The sequence below is a fragment of the Copidosoma floridanum genome, unplaced genomic scaffold, assembly GCF_036245765.1.
Source record: "Copidosoma floridanum isolate Cflo_tuat_1 unplaced genomic scaffold, Cflo_Japanese_pri ptg000019l, whole genome shotgun sequence".
Taxonomy (NCBI): Eukaryota; Metazoa; Arthropoda; class Insecta; order Hymenoptera; family Encyrtidae; genus Copidosoma; species Copidosoma floridanum.
The window spans coordinates 12,517,104-12,532,832 of NW_028321896.1; the positions used below are offsets into that span (position 1 = coordinate 12,517,104).

The 15,729-nt window shown below is 34.9% G+C and overlaps 5 protein-coding genes across 7 annotated transcripts; 3 read left to right on the forward strand and 2 right to left on the reverse strand.

The window, feature by feature from the left end:
- The first annotated feature begins 389 nt into the window (after positions 1–389).
- Git (ARF GTPase-activating protein GIT1) lies at positions 390–6,573 on the forward strand. 3 transcript variants are annotated; one of them, XM_089592698.1, is made up of 13 exons: positions 390–800; positions 1,081–1,214; positions 1,710–1,822; positions 1,910–2,096; positions 2,174–2,304; positions 2,382–2,562; positions 2,626–2,698; positions 3,404–3,601; positions 3,673–3,821; positions 4,326–4,496; positions 4,581–4,763; positions 4,854–5,087; positions 5,170–6,573. In XM_089592698.1, the coding sequence occupies exons 1-13, from the start codon at positions 743–745 to the stop codon at positions 5,368–5,370; spliced, it is 2,013 nt and encodes a 670-aa protein (XP_089448824.1). In that variant the 5' UTR covers positions 390–742; the 3' UTR covers positions 5,371–6,573. The 3 variants fall into 3 exon arrangements, with proteins under 3 accessions (XP_089448824.1, XP_089448825.1, XP_089448826.1); XM_089592699.1 differs by having other exon boundaries at positions 3,685–3,851; XM_089592700.1 differs by having other exon boundaries at positions 3,685–3,851; positions 4,593–4,763.
- A 96-nt stretch (positions 6,574–6,669) lies between these two features.
- Positions 6,670–7,060, forward strand: LOC106642284 (dynein axonemal light chain 4-like). The gene is made up of 2 exons (XM_023390413.2): positions 6,670–6,723; positions 6,806–7,060. The coding sequence occupies exons 1-2, from the start codon at positions 6,670–6,672 to the stop codon at positions 7,058–7,060; spliced, it is 309 nt and encodes a 102-aa protein (XP_023246181.2).
- A 1,186-nt stretch (positions 7,061–8,246) lies between these two features.
- On the reverse strand, positions 8,247–10,237 carry LOC106644177 (dynein axonemal light chain 4-like). The gene is made up of 2 exons (XM_014359580.2): positions 10,169–10,237; positions 8,247–8,601 (listed from the first exon to the last, which is right to left on the reverse strand). The coding sequence occupies exons 1-2, from the start codon at positions 10,226–10,228 to the stop codon at positions 8,353–8,355; spliced, it is 309 nt and encodes a 102-aa protein (XP_014215066.1). The 5' UTR covers positions 10,229–10,237; the 3' UTR covers positions 8,247–8,352.
- A 907-nt stretch (positions 10,238–11,144) lies between these two features.
- Positions 11,145–13,697, forward strand: LOC106643830 (putative cytosolic Fe-S cluster assembly factor AAEL012261). The gene is made up of 7 exons (XM_014359111.2): positions 11,145–11,758; positions 11,853–11,948; positions 12,035–12,190; positions 12,271–12,538; positions 12,597–12,845; positions 12,925–13,302; positions 13,364–13,697. The coding sequence occupies exons 1-7, from the start codon at positions 11,693–11,695 to the stop codon at positions 13,603–13,605; spliced, it is 1,455 nt and encodes a 484-aa protein (XP_014214597.2). The 5' UTR covers positions 11,145–11,692; the 3' UTR covers positions 13,606–13,697.
- Positions 13,698–13,711: 14 nt separating this feature from the next.
- On the reverse strand, positions 13,712–15,689 carry Josd (Josephin domain containing). Its single transcript, XM_014359317.2, has 4 exons — positions 15,429–15,689; positions 15,047–15,261; positions 14,803–14,983; positions 13,712–14,733 (listed from the first exon to the last, which is right to left on the reverse strand). The coding sequence occupies exons 1-4, from the start codon at positions 15,477–15,479 to the stop codon at positions 14,470–14,472; spliced, it is 711 nt and encodes a 236-aa protein (XP_014214803.2). The 5' UTR covers positions 15,480–15,689; the 3' UTR covers positions 13,712–14,469.
- Positions 15,690–15,729: the final 40 nt, after the last annotated feature.

The following is a 15,729-nucleotide window of genomic DNA, read 5'->3' on the forward strand; positions in this document are numbered from 1 at the left end:
TCTTTCAGATATTAATGAATATGATATGTTCGATACTACTTATTAAGTATATGCTTTAAAGTGTTAAAAGGCTCGCTTGTCATTCAGGGTGGAGTGGAAAGAAGAGAAATAAACACAAATACTTCAAACAATTTTTCATAGGGAGTCGTATATTAGAGAGAGGTACTTATCGAGCTCTGGCTAATGTTGAGGAGCGCTCTTTTTCCCTTACAATTTATTAATAAAGCGACGTAAGAATTGAAAAAAAAAAATTGTCCCCCCTGTGGAGTGTGGAGTACGACAAAGACGCGACGAGAGGAGAAGAGGAGTTTCTGTCTCCTATATATATATACATCTGTATATCTATTTATATATAGTGTACAATTATTTTTCCTTCTCTCATCTCTCTTCTCCAGATCGAGTGTCTGCTTTTTCATTCTTGATTCGCTCTGCATCTGCACAACTGCAGAGTGTGTGCAGTGTTGTTCAGTGTGTTTGTTTGTAACGGCATGCAGTAATTCACGTTCTGTCAAAGTGCATTTATTGCAGATCCAAGAACCGCACGTTAATTGGATTAAACTAATGGACCCTAGTAGTGTTTTACTCAATAACATTATGCGAGTGACGTCTTGTAAGTTGTGCGTGAATAGTCTACGAAGTGTCAACAAGAAGGAGTAGGCAAGGGCGTTGCTGGCGCTATACACTTCCTCTCCGAGACCTGGCAAGGAAAAAATAGTGTTTTATTGTTGCATACTTGGAAGAAATGGCCCGACCGAAGCATCGTGCGAGCGTCGACGTCTGCGCCGACTGCAGCTGTCCTGGTAAGTGTGCATGCAAGCTTTTTTAGTTTGATTTATTTTTTATCAGTGATGACGACAAGGTGGTGAAAACTGATGGAATACCAAGCAATGATTCATCTGTCGTTGATCGGTACCAAGAATGGAGCATTCAAAGCATTTTGGAGTCGAATTGTTTTTCTTTCCCCCCCTACCCGTATACTGTTTCATTTGTAGTTGAATTGATTGATCCCACGTTATTAGGCTTCAATTTTATTTTTTGAATTCTCAAAATACACATTTGTTTTGATTTTTGTCCTTCTAGAGCCAGCATGGGCTTCTGTAAACAGAGCTATTTTGCTGTGCGACGAGTGCTGCAGCATACACAGGAGTCTAGGCAGGCATGTGTCCTATATCAAGTCGTTGACAAAGGGAGTTTGGAGTTCAAATATGTTAAATGTTAGTTATCACCAACCATGTATTTTCATTAGTAAGCCTTGACACACACTTAGTTTTTATTAACATATTATTTTCATTCATTTTGCGTTTTCTTTCGTTTCCTTGAATGAGTATTTAATTGATTTATAAAGTAAGTATGAGGCATTTTAGATATGCCCGTGGTAAGTGATATTAAATGAATACACAAAAATAGCCACTTCAAAGACTTTTTAATTAGATTGATTATCATTATCTCAGTTCATTAACATCTAAACTTGCATAACATCTACCTATCACCTTGTATTAATTTCTATTATTTTTTTCTTCAAAAATTTTATCATTTCATGTGATAAGGAATGATACAAGCATGATAATTATCTATTTTCATAACTGAAATAATATTTTTTCATCCACTCTTTAATTATCAACCTAAATAGTTTTTTAACTAATTTTTATTTTTTTAAAAATTATTTTACCTGCTCTGGTTTTTTTATTCCGTTAATTAAATTATTGTAGATGGTACGAACATTAAATGATAACGGAGCCAACAGTATTTGGGAGCACTCCCTCTTAGATCCCAGTAATTCTAAATTTAGCAGAAGGAAACCTCAGCCAAAAGACCCTTTACAGTTAGTAGTTTTTTTTTTTTCAGTACTACCCATTTAATATTTCTCGGAGGTAAATTACTCTCATTAATGCATACATTCTATTTGTAGTCCTGTTAAAGCAGACTTTATCAAAGCGAAGCATCAAGAGTTAAAATTTATATTGAGATCATGCAAGGAAGAATTTTGCAGCGAAGAAGAACTTAGCAGGCAATTGCATAGTAGCGTTCGAACAGGAAATTTTGAAACTTCCTTAAGGCTTCTCGCTCAAGGAGCTAATCCTAATTATTTTTACAAGGTAGAAAATTGTGATTAGACTAGTTGATTGTGATTATAAACATTTTTTGCAATAAAATTTGTGTACAACCTTGGTAGGAAAAGGGAACAATGCCCTTACATGTGGCAGCCAGAGCGAATCAAGCTCTTCAAGTGGAACTCCTCATTGCCAATGGCGGAAATCCTAGTATGCTAGACTCAAATGGACAAACTCCAGCTGAAGCAGCAAAGTAATAATAATTGTTCAATGTACAAACAAAAATTGTTTAACGTGATGAAAATTAAACTGAAAAAAAATTAATTTTAGACTGGCGGGGCATTTAGATTTATACGACCGGCTTGTTGAATGCATGTACGAAGTTACAGATAGGCTTACATATTTTTTGTGCAATAAAAAACCAGATCATAAAAATGGCGAACATTTAATTATCCCGGAGTGGTCGGCTACTTTGGAAAGAAATTTTGAAGCCAGGAATAAATTGCAAATGGTAAATACACTCGCTTTTTTTTGTAACTTCTAATCTGATGGTAATTAATTTTCTTATTTTCAGTTACCAAATCATTTATTGGAAGAACTCGCGTCAGACGTTTACGACGAAGTCGATCGCAGAGAAACTGATGCGAGTAAGACATACTTTTTACAAAAAAAATAAATATATATACAAAGTAGAAGTATAGGCTAGGCCCTTAAATATCCAAAGTGTTATACCGGTCTATTAACAAAACGCCCTTTATTTTTCCTCTGTACCTATAGTATATGCATACCCATTAACATTGTATTCAAACCTGAATTTTGTTTTTCTTCGTATTCATACTCATTAAAATTCATTTGAAAGTTAATTAAGATAAAAAAAAGAAAAGAAAACATTAGTGCTGTTTAGTTGACCATATCTATCAATGTTATTAATGTGCATGAAATATTTTTCAAAATGCTTATCTAGAAGGAGAGGTAAGTAAAAAACCTTTGAATCTCGCAAGAACTCGAATGTGTAGCTTCATTTTTACCTTTTTTTTTTGTACTTATTTACGTCAAGTATAGATACTTATTATAAGCGAATGAATGTCGAAAACATCGAATCACTTTCGTATATCATATTTGGATCGATTTAGCGCACCTGTAGCAACAATAATGTCTTAGATATACACCCTGTTTCTCTCTTTACCTCTGCTTGCTGTAATTTTTCGTTCCATGCAAAATGGCATGAAAGCAACATTGTTATTATATATTACATCTCGACACGCGCAATACACCAGTGCTTCAAAGTGAAACTGCACTATCGATTTTTTTTTTTTTTTTGTCCGAATTGATAAAATCGTTTTCTCCAATAGTTTGGCTGTCGTCGGCATCGCTGCCAGAACGGTGTATAGTGCCATTTTTGCCGATCCACCCGCAGCTCTCTTCGACCCGTAACCAAGGCCGGCAAAAACTGGCCAGATTCACACCAAAGGAATTCGCGACGCTTATCATAGATATATTAACGGAGGCCGGGCACAGGCATGCGATGGCCAACAGTGCCCCTCTACCAGGTGAGGATTCTTTATTTTTTTCATTTAAAATTTTTTGTTTTACTTAAGTAAATTTGCGTTTTTTCAAGTAGAAAATTCCGTAGATCCAGCTGTGTCCGCGCTTCGCAAGGAACAATTACGTAAACACGGGTCGCAAATGTCTGACGACGAGCCGCTCTACGACAGCGTAGCTTCGGACGACGATTACGCGGCTCTCGCCACGGATGGAATTTCAGACGAGGTAAGCAGCGTTTGTTTGATCGATAAGTACGTTCTAGAGCGAGTGAATGCAGATGCTAATACAAGAAAAGAACAAGTGTACACGATAAAACGTTTAAATATTATTGAACTTGAAGGTGTCAGGATTTAAACGACCATTTGTGCATCGTTTGAGTGCTTGGCTACTCTGTAGACCATTTTATTAGGCAAGTTCAGTTTCATGCGTACCTATAATCTCTGTCGAGCAAAAATTGATTTAATGTTTACAAAATTTATCCCACCTTTGATTCTACTTTAAACGTTAATTTTGTATGATTTATTAAAAATTTGTAACAACAAGAAATGTATATACTTATTCTGTAATGTAAATATTTGGGATGAATGTTATTTTAAGTTGTTTAATCATTGTTTATTCTATGTGTTCACAATTCAACTATAAATACACATTATTGTTGACATTTCATCATCTTTTATGATGTGAACGATGAGTTGTATTACTTACTCTTTATTCTGGTATTATTTACAGAAGGCACTTGCTCCAATGGCCAAGGGACTGCCGTCGGTCGTTGAAGTATTGAAAAAACAGTTGATGCTATCGGAATCTACGACAAGAGATCTCAGAGACGAAATAAAGCGCCTTCACATCACACTTGAGCAGTTAAGGCAAGAGAATCGTGAATTAAAGGGTGCAATTCAGGTATAAATTTTTTGTTGCTATTAATTATTTATTTATTTATTTTTTTTTTTTTTATATCAGTAAATAACGGTTATTTCACCGTAGGCTCAAAGCAAGTTGCAAGCTCCCCAAGAAAGAATAAATGGACACATCGGAGAACACGATCCTGAATTAGAACCTGTTCTCGATATCAAACCCCCTTCCACGCCAACGAGAGGTGGACAACGACCAGCATCGATGTATGAAACTCGAGAAGGTCTTAGAAAACCACCGAGTTTCATGAATCAAGTAAGTTAATTTCTGAGTATTCGCTTGTATAATTCTCGAGCATTTTATTTTAAATCATTCTACAATAATTAAAAAAAAAAACTTTTCAAGGCCAAAAGAGAAGTTGAGGGATTACCACGACCTTGTACGACGCAAGGACTGTGGGAATGTGGTGCAGCTAATCTACCACCCAGCGAAGAAGTGAATAAACGCACGGAACAGGTGACGAGACGAATCCAGGAGCTTTGGATGGCAATGCAAAATCCGACGCATCGCGAAGCTTTCGTACCGTGCGCCGAGCGCATCCGCGTTGCCGTCGCCGAACTCGCGACCATCTTTCCTCAGGTAGTTTTAGTTATTGAGACAGTTTCACTCTTGTTTGCTATTAGAATGAAGAAAATAATATTATTCATTATACAACTTGTAGAACCCAGTGGATGACAATATCAGATGTGCTCTTCGTCAGTTGCATGGAAATACGGGCAGATTGCAAGCGGAATGCACTGCGTTACAAAGATGTACCAGTGACGTGGAACACATGGACCGGTGTCTTCAACAAGTTCGTTCCAGTGCCTATGACATTGCCAAAGCTACTAAACTTCTTGTCACACAATTTCACGTATCGTAACGGTGATTCATCACTTTTTTTTATTAATATATTTTACTATTGATAACTGTTGCGTTACACTTTATGTCTAAGCCATGAGATTGTTTTTCCATGGAACAATTTTTACTAAATTGTTATGATGTTTCTCACATGGGTGTGATTCGATATAATTGAATACTGATTCCAAAAATTATGTAAAATTTAAAGTATTTTAAAGAATGCATTACAATGAAATTTCATGTAATTTTCCATTACTCGAGTGTATAGCAGTTACTAAAGTATAAGATTTTCTCTATTGGAATAACTATATTTTGTAAATACACGTGTACATTATTCGATAGAAATCAATGTTTGGGGATCATGTGCGATTTCTTGATCCTGATTTGTTATTACCGATTATCATACAATCAAGACTGAATTATTAGCCTTTCAACGTCAATCACCTTTTTATTGACTTTAAAAATTTTTTGACGACGTTCGATGCCGATGTTTTAAAGGCTTTCGTTTGTGATTGTAATCAAAGAAATAATTTTTTTTTTTTTCATTGCATAATTGGCATTTATTTTTAATTAAGAGTGCAATAACGAACAGTATGTGAAATATTATGATGGTTTTTTAAAATGTTTTTAATTTTTAAAACAAATACTGGCATCGAAACAAACTAACATTGCATTTGATGTGCACGACTATGGTGCTTAATGATGGATAGACTAGCTTTTACATAAAGATATTACTACTCGTTGGTTGTTGAAAGTCTAACTTTTATCATCCATAAATTGTCGTAAAATACAAATACCATATAAAACAGCTCTAACAATTAACGATATTGATATTATTACACGTAATTTCTGATGAACTATTGTATGAAACATTAATCATGTGCCTATCGCGTTAATTTTTTATTTATAGTTTTAACTTTAAAGTCATTTGATTGTACGAAAAAAAAAACAACTCTGATTTGGTTGTATATACTTTGAAACCGAATCGCAAAAGTTCGTTTACCAGTCATTTTGCGTATTTACACATTTTAATTAACATTACTTTTACATGCATATTTTTTATGCACGAAATATAATCAGATACAACTGTACGCACCAGTTTTTTCTGGAACGTTCTTCGTTTTTTTTTTGTTTTTTTGTTTTTTTTGTTTTTTTTTTTTTCGTTTACGTGTATGTACAACGCTGTAACCATTTTCGATGACAATAAAACAATTGAATGTTATCTTTGAATAACCCCGAAAAGTAAATTTTCACCCTCTGCTCACTCGTGTCTCTCCTAAGATTGGCCAAAGAAATCGAGGTTGTTACTAAAATCGAAATAATGGCCGAAGAAAAGCAAGACGCAGCACTCGCCTACACGTATCCTTTGTGCAAAGTACGTACGGCCATTGGCAGATTTAATGCATATATTTTTTTATTCACTCGTGTAGTCGTCAAATTTACTACTTTCGAGTTAGTACACGGACATGCAGGACGACATGAAGAGCGAAGCCATGGAAATCACGGTGACGGCGGTTGAGAAATACGCGGACAATTACGAGAGCGCCGCGCGGATGGTCAAGGAGAGCTTGGATCGTAAGTTCGGGGCTCCTTTCAACGTCATCATCGGCGAGGCGTACAGCTACAGCGTCACGTACCAGGTGAAGTCGATGCTGCTCATCTACACAAATGGTAACGTGGCTGCTCTCATTTGGCGAACCGTTGTTGCCTGATATACATTACTACACGTGGCTTGTCATACAAATAAGGCATACGTGCGAGGATTCGTTCGAGTAGTTATAAATTTATTACCTCATTCAACGTAACACGTAGCTATCATATTATGTCGAATCGTGTATTTACATGGTTAATTAATGTACATCGAAGAAACATGTTGAAAATATATATCATCACGTTGATACAAAAAAGTAACGTCAAATACCTTTAATTATTAAAATTACAATTATTATTGCTACGCAACGAGTTTTAGGTGCAGAATGGAATACTTGTTCGGTAAAAGTTCTTCTTAATTGCATAAAAACCATTAATTTAGTGTACGTGAGTCATTTATAAATGCAATTTATATATACTTTTATGAATGGGCCCATAAATTTTTGTTGCATTGGTCAGGTGTACAGTTTTTTTGAAAATCGTTTCTTTCGAGTTTATGTACGAAAAAAAAAAAATTCTCAAATCCTTGTAAAGTATACGAATTCGAATTTGTGTACAAAAAATACGTGAAAAGAAATGAGTGAATCTAGTAACGTTACCACCACTACTATTCAAACTCTACAACAAATATTAAATACTATAAACATAATTAAACTCAAATTTCAGTAATTAAATTATCTCACGGTTAATACTCATACGACTATTTTACCCATTCGTCTAACATACGTACTCAAAGCAAAAACAAAACCTCTACACCTGCGATATATTTTTCTCGATACTTTCAGTAAAATTACTTTTATCCTTTTGGGGCGAGACATTTGTACTTTCTTCGGATTACGTATATTTTTATCATTGTAGGTATATATTTTTCTTTTATGTATACAATGTATGCTTTCTGTAAAAGAGTTTTCAAGGAGTACTTGTTTTGACACACTGCGCAAAGTTAATACGTACACGAGCGTTGGCACATTGCTGCGAGAAACGAATTTTCTAGCTTATACGCCATACATATTCGCTCACTCTCAAACCACAATTTTTTATTCCACAAAAGATGGCATCTCTGATTAACCACATGCACTTGCATTGTTGTAAAAGTGTACAGTGCGATTAGTCAGGTAAGAAAAAGAAGACGGTAAATTCGTTTGAATCGTCCCAGATATCCTTTTGTACGTCAATATTAGAATAATTATGCATATTCGTAAGGCTGAATTTCAAGGCAAAATACAGAATGTCATTTCACATCTACTTTCTTAAAAAATAACTTACGCCCCTCCTACACTCACATATAATTAGGTGTTACCGCTTTAGTTGATGGAGTTTTTTTTGTTTCCATCGTACGTATTGAAAATAAAATTCAAGCAGACTTCCAGATGCAGATGGCAAGATTACCAGCGCAGTACATGTAGAGGAGGTGCTTGAGCTGGTAGGTGATCTCGAAACCGTAGCCCTCGCCGACGACGGTGTGCCAGGAGGCGCCGAATTTCCGGTCCATGGTCTCTTTGATCATCCGCGACACGGACTCGTAATTGTCCGCGTACTTTTCGGCCGCTGTGACGCACAGTTCCATCACCTCTTGCTTCATCTCGTCCGTCATGTCGCATTTCTGTGAAAACAGACACGCAAGCACGGTTTCATACTCACGGTTTGCATATTTTATTGTTTGTTTATTTGTTTACATTATGCTTATACGTTTTAAACGAGTGTAAAATGCAGTTTGAATCTTTTTTTTTTGTGCGGGTTTACGAAATGGAAATGACGGTAATTTGAATGCCAATTGGATCAACTAACAAATCGATGTCGCGTGATTTACGAAACTTTGTTTTTTTCTTTTTTCGACGACAGTTCAGTGCCAAACTTTGGTATCTGTTCAACAGGGACATGCAGGAGGGCGTTTGATTTCTGCGATCTTACTTTTTTAGAACAAGAAAATCGATCGTGTTGGATTCGAAATAATTGTGTCTAGGTGCCAATTTTGGATATTTTTTTTTTTTAATCAGTAAAAAAAATGTATGGCTGTTAAACAAAAAACTGACTGTTGATTTCGTACAAACCGTCTTTTCCTTTTTCGATATGAGTTCCGACACGAAAGATACCCGGATTCAGTCCAAGAAGATATTTGATGTTTCGATAATTGTTGTGAACTTGTTGCGGATATTGATCAAACTGTAGGGCCAAACTGTCGTTTGGGGTCACATAAACTTTGTCATTTTGTCGGATAATTGGAGTAATTTTAAAAATCACGCAACGTTTTATTAATGGCCGTACTAACTTTTACGAGCGTTCGTGTAAAATAATCAACAATAAATTATGTTTCATCTCGATTATAAAAAAAAAAAATTTATTACAATTAGTACCTATACTCATACTAATGATGTGTATTTTGTCTTTAATTTAAAATAAAAAAAGAACAGCCATTTTTCTTCAAGCGATTTTTTATTTTCCCTCGGCCAGCTAGGAAGTAAAGACTTCTCTCCACACAACGGGGAGAGAAAGTTCCGATCGCTTTTAACGGAAAGGGCCGAAAAGATGATTTCCACCACGTCCCCGCCCAATGTGAAATTTTACTATACCGCCGGAGCGTAGCGAAGCTTCCGGAAAGTACCGAAAAATCGGCGAAAATAATAACGCATCCTAAGCATGCTTCGTACCCCTAAATGAGTAAAAAAAAAAAAAAAAAAAAAGAGTTAAAAAATGTACGTTTGCTTGGAAAAGTTGATGAAAAAAAAAAAAAAAAAAAAAAAAAAAGAGCTGCAACCACTTGGAAAAAGCAAAGAGACAAGAGAACAGCTATGCACAATTATGTACACCCATAGATTCTCATCTCGCACACAAATGCATCTCTGTACCGTGTATGTACGACCGTATAGAAAAGAAATATAATATCGATCGGCTTGAGTTATTGCAGGGTACATGTGGGAGAAAATAACAAAGTCTATATACATGTATTGTCTTCTCTATATAATATCCACACGCACCCCCATCTCATCTCCGCAACACAACAACTGGAGAGACAAGGAGATAACAACAACAGAATATACAAATACGATAACCGTGTGGTTCACCGAGACGGATTAATACATAAACAAATAAACGAAACGAAAAAAAAATTGTCACAAGTATAACCAATCAAGATTTATTATTTTATTTTGTTTTTCCCCCAATATACTCACTCGACAGAGCGGATAAGTGTGGACGATCTTAACGACGTCGTCCTTCCGCACCTCGGTCATGCTCGTGTATTTTATCGTCCCAGCTGTACTGCATACAATATACGCGTAAGTATACCGGCGTGTATGTCAACAAGTATATAATAAATAAGTACGTGTGTATGTATATGTAGGTTTTTTTTTTTTTTTTTTTTTTCAAACGAATTGTTGTCAAACACCGGGAGAAGATGATAAATTAAATGAACAATATATACAGCACCATCTACTGCGTACGATGCGCCGGCTGATACAAAATGTGTCCAAGCGATGCGCCCCGCTCTTATTTAGTTAAGCTTTCCATGTGAGCCAGAGATGTATACCTATAACGATGAGTCGGCGCGGGAGGCGCGTCGCGATGTCGCCGGCTTTACTTTTGTACATCTACATCCATACATCGCCTACACCTACACATATACACATGTATGTGCGTATTGGGGGTGGGTAGGGTGGTAGGGGGTGGACAAGTCATCGAGGGGGTGGCGTTGAGCGAAGCAAGTGTATACTTGTTGTCTTGTATATATAGACGCACTTTCGTTTTCTTTTCGCGCGGCGCGCAAGTGGGGTTGAATAGCGCACGTTCTACTTATATATTTGAGAGTGAATATAAGGGACGAGGGGATATTTTTTTTAACGCTTTGAAAGATACATGATGTAGGGGTGTGTTTATGGTGTGCACGAAAAAATAACGAAAAAGGGGTTTTTTATGAAAATTGGTCGATGAGCTGAGTTATTGAACTTACAAGTACCTAATACTGATTTGATCCATAATCAAGTAACCATCATCAACGGATATGCACCCCGCTCAGTCTGACTGAATCGCTGGTTTACTACTTACTGTATAATGTTTAAGTAGTATAGGTGTTACCCCCCCTGATACGAATTAAGTAGTAACAGCCAGACATTGACGAACCGACATATTTAGTACATTGGAAATAATAATTAACAAAATACACTGTCAGCCCCAATATTTATACATTATTTTGTTAGTTACCTTATTAAATAAATCGTCTTAACATATGTCAATTTGAACAAGTTAAAATGATGGGTCCTATCTCTCTGATATCCCCATCATCTCCCCTCCACATACCAAATTTACACGCCACTATGCAGCAGAGTTATATACACAAGATCACCTGCACTTGTGTCATTTCGAGCAGTCTGCTGAAGTGCTGATATCTGTACCAAGATCAACTTTGGATCAACAATTAATAATCCAAAGAATAGCAATCAGTCTATCAGTATCAAAAATATTTTAAAATTAAAACATCTATACTTACAAAACTTGCTCCGAAATAATTTAATGGTGAACAGCTGTAGACCAGTGTGACTCACTAGATGTAAAAAAATGAAATTTAGCAAGTCAAAGTCAAAGGAACAGTTTTACAACTGTGATTGTTGATATTATTGTTCTTTGCATAAATAGGTATATCAGTGACTTGGAATTAATTAAATGAACATTTGACTAGTAAAAATATACAAAAGAAAATCATGGCCTCGAGGTTTAGTGGAGCACTGCAATTGACAAACTTAGATGACTTTATCACTCCCTCGCAGGTTAGAATAATAAAAATTGATCATCTGATTTATTAACACGCGTTTGTCTGGTGCCAACATTTTAATTATTAAATTGCATTTTTTTTTTTTTTAGGAATGCATCAAACCTGTAGAGATAAAAAAATCAAAGAACAAGCCAGGAACAAAGATAAAAATTCAGGATGATGGTTCCTATGCTGAAGTACTAGAGGTGGAATATTATCTTTGATGGTTTATTATCTACATTTTATGAGGTAAGTAGTGAGAGCACAAAGTAAATTATTGCCTTTTTTTCAGAGTGGCCCCATCAGTAAATTGCAAAAAGTAGAGATAACATTGGCAGATTGTTTAGCTTGTAGTGGTTGTATAACGTCTGCCGAAAGTGTTCTTGTCACACAACAGAGTCAAGAAGAGCTTTTGCGAGTTTTCAAAGAAAAAACTGATAAGCAGAAGGTATACGTTGCTTATTTAACAAATAAACTAGTATGTAATCGTAATAATAATGGCAATCGTAAATACGGCATCATTTTTAGCTGGGAGAAGAAAACGTGAAATTCATAGTAATAAGTTTATCCGTACAGCCAGTAATATCTTTGGCTGAGAGGTATAATCTTACACCGGAACAGACTGTACTCAAGTTGGCTGGTTATTTTAAAAGTATGGGTGCTGATATGGTTTTAGACATGACAATTGCAGAGGACTTCTCATTGATTGAGTCTGCCAAGGAGTTTGTTGAAAGATTTAAAACAGCAGAAGAGGGTTCTAAAAATCAACTGCCAATGCTGGCTTCATCTTGCCCAGGTGAGTTATTTATAAATTTTTTATCAAACGTACAGAAACTAATTTCCTTAAATTTTAGGATGGGTTTGTTATGCTGAGAAAACTCATGGGAATTTTATTTTACCGTACATAAGTGTTACAAAGTCTCCCCAGCAAATAATGGGATCACTTGTTAAATACCATTTAGCTAATATGAAAGGTATTTCTCCAGAACAAGTGTATCATGTGACACTTATGCCTTGTTATGATAAAAAACTAGAGGCATCAAGAGAAGACTTTTACAACAAACTGAAAGAAACCAGAGATGTAGACTGTGTAATTACTGCAAGTAAGTAAAAACTCACTAGAAAATTGATAAACTACAATAAAATTTTCTAACAAAAATTATCCAATAAAAATATTTACAGTTGAACTGGAACAGATGCTGGTTCACCAAGAAAAATCTTTGCATGATATTGAAGATCAAGAGATTGAAAAACCATTTCAACATCAAAAGAAAGAAAATGATGAAGTTTTATTGGGTCACCAAGGCAGTGGTTCTGGTGGCTATGCAGATTTCATTTTTCACTATGCTGCCAAAACTTTATTCCAAGAAACAAATGTGAAATTAGAATTCAAAAATTTGAGAAATCCAGATTTTCAAGAAGCAGTCTTGGAAAAAGATGGTAAAGTTTTATTAAGGTTCGCCATAGCTAATGGATTTAGAAATATTCAAAATCTTGTGCAAAAGTTGAAACGCGGAAAAAGTCCTTATCACTACGTTGAAGTGATGGCGTGCCCAACAGGTAATAACTATTTTAAAATAAAATTTAATGACGCGACGATACAATTGTTTTTTATTGGTAGGTTGTTTAAATGGTGGAGCTCAAATTAGACCTCAAGATGGCACACAGCCACGTGAACTAGCCCTCAAGCTTGAAACCGAATACTACAAACTTCCTAAAAGTAATCCCGACGAAAATCAAGTTGTCAAAGATTTATACAAATCATGGCTAGAGGGTGAAAACTCTGACAAGGCTACATCTTACCTTCTCACCAAGTATCACGAAATCGAAAAAATGAACGCAGCCATTTCTATAAAGTGGTAATTATTAATTGAAATTTTTAGCATCAAAATTTCTTTTCTTCAATGTAAATAAGGTCTCAAATAAAATTGTTAAATATTTTGGGTGAAAAAAAATGACACTGTTAATATATATCCATGTTACCTATGTTATTGATAAAAGTATTTACAAATATAACATGAACTTAGCGTAAAAATAATCTCTTGTTGTGGTAAAGTTCGTTGTTAAATGTCAGCACAACGCAACAAGGAATTTAATTGAATTAACTTTCAACTAAATAAGTAAACTTTTTCAGAATCTAAAATGTTTCAATGTACTTTAAGTTAATTCATAAACATAATTTGGATAATTTGATTGTAAAAATAAACTCATCATTGTTGTCCTTTATACTTATTTCTTTTCGAATGTTATAAACACTTCCATTAAAAAATTTCATGTAATAAAATTTTTAAGCATTTCATAATATAAGTGTTCTTCATAGAAACATTGGTTATTTAAAAGTTGATAAATATTTTGGAATCGTGAATTGTAAGCATATGAAGAAAAAGTTTACATTTGCCAAATGACAGTTATCACGTGTATGGTGTCAAATGTGCAGTCTTAAGCATTTTTATTGATCTTGACCTGTAGAAAGTTGTAATTCCAATTTGCTTTTCAACGTTGTGGTAAGAACTTACACTTCGGAAATCCCATTTATAATTTTTTTTCAGTTTGTTATGGCATTTCGTCATATTTCTGTGAGTTACGTTAGTAAGTATAAGCATAATTTAAGAATTTTCTAACAATGTGATAATTTATTTATAGTACTGTTTTGGTGATTGCTGGAGCAATTTAATTTAAGTAATAAAATATGTCATTAAAATAATCGTAATTTTAATCATATTTTGACTATCTAAGACTTTGGTTATTGCAAACGTTTTCAAATTCATTTGTTTTCTCTTGAGAGTTAACTACTGAATTTTCACTCGGAACGTCAAGTACTGTTTCTTCAATATATTTGTTAAATTTATCATCATCTTCATTTGAAGCATTTTCTTCACAGAATTCTGTTAGCCATTTTTGATTTTTTTCCACTTCACGGGTCACAACAATAAAAAGTTCTTTTTCTTTACTATCTAATTGTTCTCTCAGATACACTAACAATTCACAGTTCTGTAAGTTAAGTACTTATTATTGCCAAGCGGCATAACTAAAAATTTGTATGACATAAAAAATACATACTTTTCCAATAAATTCAGGATACTCTATTTTAGAGTCCAAATTGTAAAAGGCATCATCAATCTTTTTAATGGCAATCCAATGCCGTCTTTTGAATGGTAATGACATAAAACCAAACTTGTATTCCGATGGCACATTTAAAATGAAGCCTTGAATATTATCAAGGCATAAACAACTGGGATCTCTGTAAATGAGCAAGATTAAAACTAAAGTTTATCAAATGGTGATTAGTTAGCAATCAACCGACCTTCTCTTGTCAAACCAAACAGCTTCACAACCTCTTTTCTGCAATGCTGCCATAATCACATTTACATCATAATTACCAAGTCCAAGAGGTGACTTGTGTGGATTTATCCAAACATCAGGGGTCAAGTTGTAGCATATTTGGTCTAGTTCTTGCTTACTAAATCCTTTTTCTTGGAATAAATTGTTAAGTGCATGCAATGCACAGAGATCTCTCACCTTTAGGAATATTCAGATTAAAATCTTTTGTCATGTGCATGTGTATTAACTACTAAGCAAGAAAAAAATTCAAAAAATTGTAGTTCAAGTCAAATTAAACGAAAAATGAATCGAATTTACATTGACGATGAATTACAAAACATTATTAAAACCCGAAAAAAAATTACCTGACGTTCGTGATAAATAGAGCTAGAACCAGCAGCTGTACACGCGACCATTGCACCAAAATCTACATCACTTGTATGAAAAAATAAATCTTATCATCGACGACTCAAATTTACAGATAAAAATATAAATTTAAGGTGAGGCGTCAGGCGTGCCGATACTGCCGATAAACAGTGGCGACCTCGACATCATTCAATTGATGTTTTTATGATCTGGAGTGTTCAGTGTGTACAGTAACAGCTGTAACCTAATATTATTCCGTTCCGTGCATTTACAGCGCAGCAGAGCAGACTGACAAGTATG

Coding starts and splice junctions, on each gene's coding strand:
- Git (XM_089592699.1), top strand. CDS start 743: ATGGCCCGACCGAAGCATCGTGCGAGCGTCGACGTCTGCGCCGACTGC. Junction 1,823..1,909: donor CAGCCAAAAGACCCTTTACA/GTTAGTAGTTTT, acceptor TTCTATTTGTAG/TCCTGTTAAAGCAGACTTTA. Junction 3,852..4,325: donor TTTGTTTGATCGATAAGTAC/GTTCTAGAGCGA, acceptor TATTATTTACAG/AAGGCACTTGCTCCAATGGC.
- LOC106642284 (XM_023390413.2), top strand. CDS start 6,670: ATGGCCGAAGAAAAGCAAGACGCAGCACTCGCCTACACGTATCCTTTG. Junction 6,724..6,805: donor ACACGTATCCTTTGTGCAAA/GTACGTACGGCC, acceptor CTTTCGAGTTAG/TACACGGACATGCAGGACGA.
- LOC106644177 (XM_014359580.2), bottom strand. CDS start 10,228: ATGACCGAGGTGCGGAAGGACGACGTCGTTAAGATCGTCCACACTTAT. Junction 8,602..10,168: donor ACACTTATCCGCTCTGTCGA/GTGAGTATATTG, acceptor CTGTTTTCACAG/AAATGCGACATGACGGACGA.
- LOC106643830 (XM_014359111.2), top strand. CDS start 11,693: ATGGCCTCGAGGTTTAGTGGAGCACTGCAATTGACAAACTTAGATGAC. Junction 11,759..11,852: donor ACTTTATCACTCCCTCGCAG/GTTAGAATAATA, acceptor TTTTTTTTTTAG/GAATGCATCAAACCTGTAGA. Junction 13,303..13,363: donor AGTGATGGCGTGCCCAACAG/GTAATAACTATT, acceptor TTTTATTGGTAG/GTTGTTTAAATGGTGGAGCT.
- Josd (XM_014359317.2), bottom strand. CDS start 15,479: ATGGTCGCGTGTACAGCTGCTGGTTCTAGCTCTATTTATCACGAACGT. Junction 15,262..15,428: donor CTATTTATCACGAACGTCAG/GTAATTTTTTTT, acceptor ATATTCCTAAAG/GTGAGAGATCTCTGTGCATT. Junction 14,984..15,046: donor GTTTGGTTTGACAAGAGAAG/GTCGGTTGATTG, acceptor GCTCATTTACAG/AGATCCCAGTTGTTTATGCC.